The 5764-nt window shown below is 42.9% G+C and overlaps 1 protein-coding gene across 1 annotated transcript; it reads right to left on the bottom strand.

Moving 5' to 3' along the window:
• Positions 1–576: 576 nt before the first annotated feature.
• Positions 577–2107, bottom strand: LOC107295940 (acetylcholinesterase-like). Its single transcript, XM_015825274.1, has one exon. It carries the CDS (start codon positions 2088–2090, stop codon positions 588–590), a length of 1503 nt encoding a protein of 500 aa, XP_015680760.1. The 5' UTR covers positions 2091–2107; the 3' UTR covers positions 577–587.
• Positions 2108–5764: the final 3657 nt, after the last annotated feature.

Here is a 5764-nt window from a genome sequence, read left to right as displayed (position 1 = left end):
ATAAAAGAACGATTACCTATAAGTGACATAATTAAGAATCCTTAAAAATTTCAGGGCTCTTCCCTGTACTGTTAGTTCTTGACTTACAACCATTCATTTAACGTCCATTGAAGATTACAATGGCACTCAAAAGGGTGCTTTACAACTGGTCCTTGCACTTACAACTATTGCAGCATCCCCATGGTCATGTGATCAAAATTTGGGTGCTTGGCAACTGGCATGTATTTACAATGGCTGCAGCACCCCAGGGTCACGTGGTCACCATTTGGAAGCAAGTAAAGTTATGGATTCACATAACCATATGTTATACTTAACAACTGCAGTGATTTGCTTAACAACTGTGGTAAGAAAGGTCTTAAAACTGGGCATGATTCATTTCACAAGTTGCTTAGCAACATAAATTCTGGTCCCAACTCTGGTTGTAAATTGTGAACTACCTGTATTAACTCAACTTGTAAACATAGAAAAAAGGAATAGCGTGCATTTCTTTATGAGTGCATTACTTACATATAAAGTACATTTGTTAATGATGGGTGGGGGCTTTCTTTGGATTTAAAATACAAATTTATAGAAATAAAGTGAACCACTTACCCAGTTCTGGCAAACTCTGCCCAGTATTGCATCATCTTACGGCTCAGTCTGGCTTCAGCCTCTGTGTACGTTTGATTGACAGGAAGCACGGATTCAGGGGTCCCAAAAACATAAGAAAGCTCAGCACCGTGGGATGCCCCAACCCATTCAGGCCAGACTGACCCTGAAGGGCGATGTGCGAATAAATAGGCATATACAGGACTCCCCGTTTTCCTGATATTTTTTGCAGCTTCAATCAATGGGCATGCAATCATCCGATCTGTATAGAATTGGGACAGAGCAGAACGATATTTTGCTGGGCCCTGATTTCCTTCACTGTACCTCAGGGCAATCTTCTGAACAAAGTCTTGAGTTGCATTTGGAACCAACAGTCTTATCCCTTTCAGAAGCTGCTCCTGATTGATGAGATTGTGGGTGGTGTTAGAGAAAACATAAGAGAGAAATGAGGCTCCTTCATCAGAGGTTTTTCCTATGAGGACGGGTTTGAATTGAATTTGCCCTTCCTCCATGAGCTTCTCTGGATCACCAAGCAAAAAATCCCCATCTACAGTTGGCACAAAGGGAAAATTCAGAAGGAACCCACCTTTGAGGATCATAGAAATTTCATGCCGAATAAATTCAGACACATTTTTTGTTTCCAGGCAATACAGTATGCTGGTTTTGCTGTCCTCGAAGCAACCTAGCAAATGAGCAAATTCCAGCGATAACCGTTTGGCTTCCTCAGGAGACCTCCAAGACCAGAAAGCATTGGCTGTTCCACTCTGGATCACCGCTTGGGCAAAAAGGTCCTGGCTTTTTGACCCAAGAAGATGGAAATTCACAGAACATCCTCCAGCACTCTCGCCAAAAATGGTCACCCGACAAGGGTTTCCCCCAAAGGCAGCTGCATTCTCTTTTATCCACTTCAGGGCCAGCTGTTGGTCCCATAAGCCTAGGTTCCCTGGAGCAGCTTGTGGCAAGTAAAGAAAGCCTAGGGCTCCCAAGCGATAATTGATGGAGACCACAATGACATTCTCAGTGGCAGCTAAGGAGGCCCCATTGTATATGTCCAGAGAAGATGAGCCCATGAAATATCCCCCTCCGTGTATCCAGAACAAAACAGGCACTGGTGAAGGAGGTTGTGGGTGTGGCACCCAGATGTTGAGGGAAAGGCAATCTTCTGACAGTGGTGTTTTAGGAGTAAATGTCTCTCCTTCAGGGACATCCCGGAAAATAAATTGAGGACAGGAATTGCCAAAGCTGGTGGCCTCCAAAGTTTGAGTCCATGGCTGATGTGGAAGAGGTTTCTGGAAGCGCAACTTCCCCAGGGGAGGCTCAGCATAAGGAATGCCTAGATAGGCTGTCACAGATCCAAGACCAGCCAGGAACCGCTTGCCCTTAATAGGGCCACTGCTGGTTATGACCACTGTGTCCCCATTAGAAGCAGAACTGGAGGCTAATGGAAAGAGGAGGAGGAGGAGGAGGCAGCACCGGAGAGAAGGGCATAGCTGACAAAGCATTGCAACAGTAGGAAGAGTGGATGGACCTGGAAAAGGTTACAACCAATATGAGATTATTCTTCTTACTGTATAAGCCCACCTTATGCTAATTCATCATTGATTTATATGTGATAAATGTGATAAATAAATAAGTCCACTCATCTCGCAAAAAGTGACTCTAGCTGGCACACAACCATCAATAAAAATAAATCAAACGATTTTCACAGTGGAGAAAGTCATTGAAAAACTGAGCTTTTTACCACGGTAGTCCTTTCATACCTGAATGTTAAACTTGATTTGTCTGAGATTCCCTTTTCCTGCCACAGTTGCTCAACCAACTCAAAGATTAATCAACTTTGGATCTTTCCCCTCTTAAACTTGCCCACTGTACAGAGAATCTTTGACTTATAACCCACAATTAAGCCCAACATTTCCACCACTAAGCAAGATCATTGTTAAATAAGTTTTGCTCCATTTTACAACCTTTCTTTGTTAACTTAGTAACACAGTTGTTCAGTGAATCTGGCTTCCACATTTGCTTGTCAGAAGGTGGTCACCTAACCCCGGGACACTGCAACCGTCATGCATATGAGGCAATTGCCAAGCATCCAAATTTTGATCACGTGACCATGGGGATGCTGCAATGGCCGTAAGTATGAAACATGGTTGTAAATTAGTTTTATCCCTGCTGTTGTAACTTTGAATGGTCACTAAAAAATGGATATAAATTGAGGACTACCTGTACTACACTCTTTCCTATAACTATATACAGTTGTGAAAATTGGACAATTAAAAAGAAGGGAGACAGAAGAAAATGTGATTCTTGAAAATTGTGGGATTGGAGACCACTAATGCTCATATCTTGGAGAGCAAAAATAACAACCAAGGAGATTTTAGACCATGTCAAACGGAAACCTAGGATTACAAAGGTAAGCCTGACATCTTTTGGTTATATTGTGGAATAAAATTCCTTAGAAAAGCCAGTTATGATCAAAATGGTTGGAAGCCCTTATAAAAGAGAGCAGCACAGAATATCAACAAACATGACACTGTTTAAAACCTAGAAACATTAAACAAAGTCGTAAAGCATCAGAAAAAAATGGAGAGAACTAATCTCTAAAGTCTATAAAGCAATGTTTTTCAGTCTTAGCAACTTTAAGATGTGTGGACTTCAATTCCCAGAATTCTGCAAGTTGAGGTGCACACCAGTTAAAGTCGCCAAGTTTGAGAAACAGTGTTATAAAAAGTCAGGTACAACTGAAAAGATAAAGAGCAGAATTTCATCCTCTGTCTCTGAACCCAGCAACTCAGGATTTCTAATCACCATGGGATTTCCTAAATAAAGCTGATCTGTATTTTCTTTCACATAAAGGCCAGCCTCAGAAATATTTTTTAGAATAGCTACATTCCCCGAACCTGAGGGGTCCCCAACCCTTGGGCTACAGTCCACTACCGGGCCTTGAACCTTTCAGAACTGGGCCGCGGAAATGGCAGGCGAGTGCATGTACATGCGTGTGCATACCCACTCACAGAAGCAGCATGCATGCCTGCCACACGTATGGATCCATCCCCTCTCCCCCCTCCCCGCTGATCAACAAAGCCAAAATGTTGGGGAACTCTGCCCTAACCGTAATATTTTCCCATCCACACATGCTTTCCTTGGCAGGTGCTCTATGCTGGCTAATATAAACATCTCTGTGTGTGATGACCCAGGGCACAGCACAGAGGCAATGCAGTCAGCTGGCAATTCAAACAGTTCTTTTATTGCTCCCAATTTTCCCCAAATACTCCCACTTTGCTGGCAAGCCTCCAACAAAAGATCACACACGCATCCCTTCAGCCGACTCAGGTTGAAATTAGGTTCAAATACAGGCTGATTAGCATAAGAAAGTAGTCAAGGCCATAGAGATAACAAGGAAGAAAACATAAACTTAACCAGTCGTTTGAATCCGAGCTTTCCAAGTTTTCGAACTGAAGGCACAGAACAAGAGCAACAACACACAACACTCCAATGAATCAGCATTGGTCCCGACAAATGCCCCATCCCACAGCATCTCCTTAAATCTCAATCCCTAGGTGTGCCTTGTGGAATGGGGTGGGACGCTCTCCTCCCGAGTAATTGAGCCTGCCTGCATTGTTCCCTCCTTCTCTCCACTCTCCTTGCTCTAGGATCAGGTGGGGGTGGGCTTTGCTCATCGCCTGAACTCTGTCTCCCCTGTTCCAATCCTGAAGGTCCCTGGCCTGCCTCAGCCTGCTCTTCCCCACAATCCTCTGAAGCCACAGACACCTCTCCCTCTGCCTCCATAGGGTCCTGTTCCAGCTCCATTTCCTCCTCAGATTCAGGCTCAGACGGAGGCATGACACTGTGGTTTTTCTGAAGAAAGCCTAACTTTATTTGTCCTCCAGGAACAGGATACTCTGATCCCCAAAATGAACAAATTGTCAGCTGTACAGTCGCAATATTAGAGCAAAACAAAGTAGAAATAATACCTTGCGTAATGTATTCATTACATACAGTACAATTGCACAAGTGTTGTAAGAAATGCAATTCTATCAACTTCTACCTAGAAGAATCTCCTGCTGATATTTAATGGGTTTTATTGCTAGATAAAGGTGGCAGAAATTTGCAAGCACATGTCTGAACCTAGGAGAAATGGCACTCCAGTTGGGGCTTTCCGTTCACTGCCTTTCCCCCCCCCCCCACTCTCATTCTCTATGTCTCAAACTCTATTTCCTATTATGGCTGAAGAAACTGTTGTCTCTTTACATATGTTTAGCCTGGAATAGCACTAACTAGCCTAAATAGCCTAAATTAACTAGCCAGAGAACAAGATATTATAGTCCCTTTTCTAAAATCGTCTTCTAATTCTCTGAAAAAAATGTTTTTTCAAAAAATCCTGCAGACTTTACTCACTTGTCAGATTCAACGGGACTACTTGTTATTTGAAAGAAGAAAGTTTCAGAGATGACCAGGCTGTATCCTGCTCACAAAAAATGATCATGAAAAGAGCACCTTTATATATTGCACGAAGGTCCATTGACCAACTGGATTCTGTTCAAATATTGGCAGTGGTGGGATTCAGTTGGTTCGCACCACTTTGGCAGAACCGGTAGTTAATTTTTTGTTGCTCATGCCCAGAGTGGACTTCTGGATGCAGCATCCACACAGAGAACCAGTTGTTCACATATTTGAATCCCACCACTGGAATAGGGTCTCCTGCTTGAGCAGGAGGTTGGACTAGAAGACCTCCAAGGTCCCTTCCCACACTGTTATTCTGATGTATGTTATTCTGATGTAGCTCTTTTCCAAAGGGATCGGTTTCCTGCCACATAGATCTGAATGCTTTCCTCTCCACGTGAGCAGTAAGTATTTAACTCAAATGAATAGATTAGAAGATTACTGTATTGATAGGTATTCTCAATCAATAACTCACAGTTTACAGCTGAGATGCTTCCGGAATACTGTTGCAATCAGAATCCATTTCATTAGGTAAAAAGTTAATAGTTCTTTGTCATCCTGTGTACAAATCATATGTTTGCAGAACAAAGCTTCCAACACATGCGTCTGGAAGCCATGGAAGACACAGAGCGAAAATTAGGCACAAAGTCAGGAAGTACAGTCATAAAACTTTGCAACTCCTCCCACACAGCATTAACTAACAGCTAAGACTACATTGCCCATAAGCCATCTCTTA

Source organism: Protobothrops mucrosquamatus, unplaced genomic scaffold (assembly GCF_001527695.2).
Source record: "Protobothrops mucrosquamatus isolate PMUCROS unplaced genomic scaffold, P.Mucros_1.0 scaffold2580, whole genome shotgun sequence".
Taxonomy (NCBI): Eukaryota; Metazoa; Chordata; class Lepidosauria; order Squamata; family Viperidae; genus Protobothrops; species Protobothrops mucrosquamatus.
This window is presented reverse-complemented; position numbering and strand designations above follow the sequence as displayed.

Coding starts and splice junctions, on each gene's coding strand:
- LOC107295940 (XM_015825274.1), bottom strand. CDS start 2,090: ATGCTTTGTCAGCTATGCCCTTCTCTCCGGTGCTGCCTCCTCCTCCTC.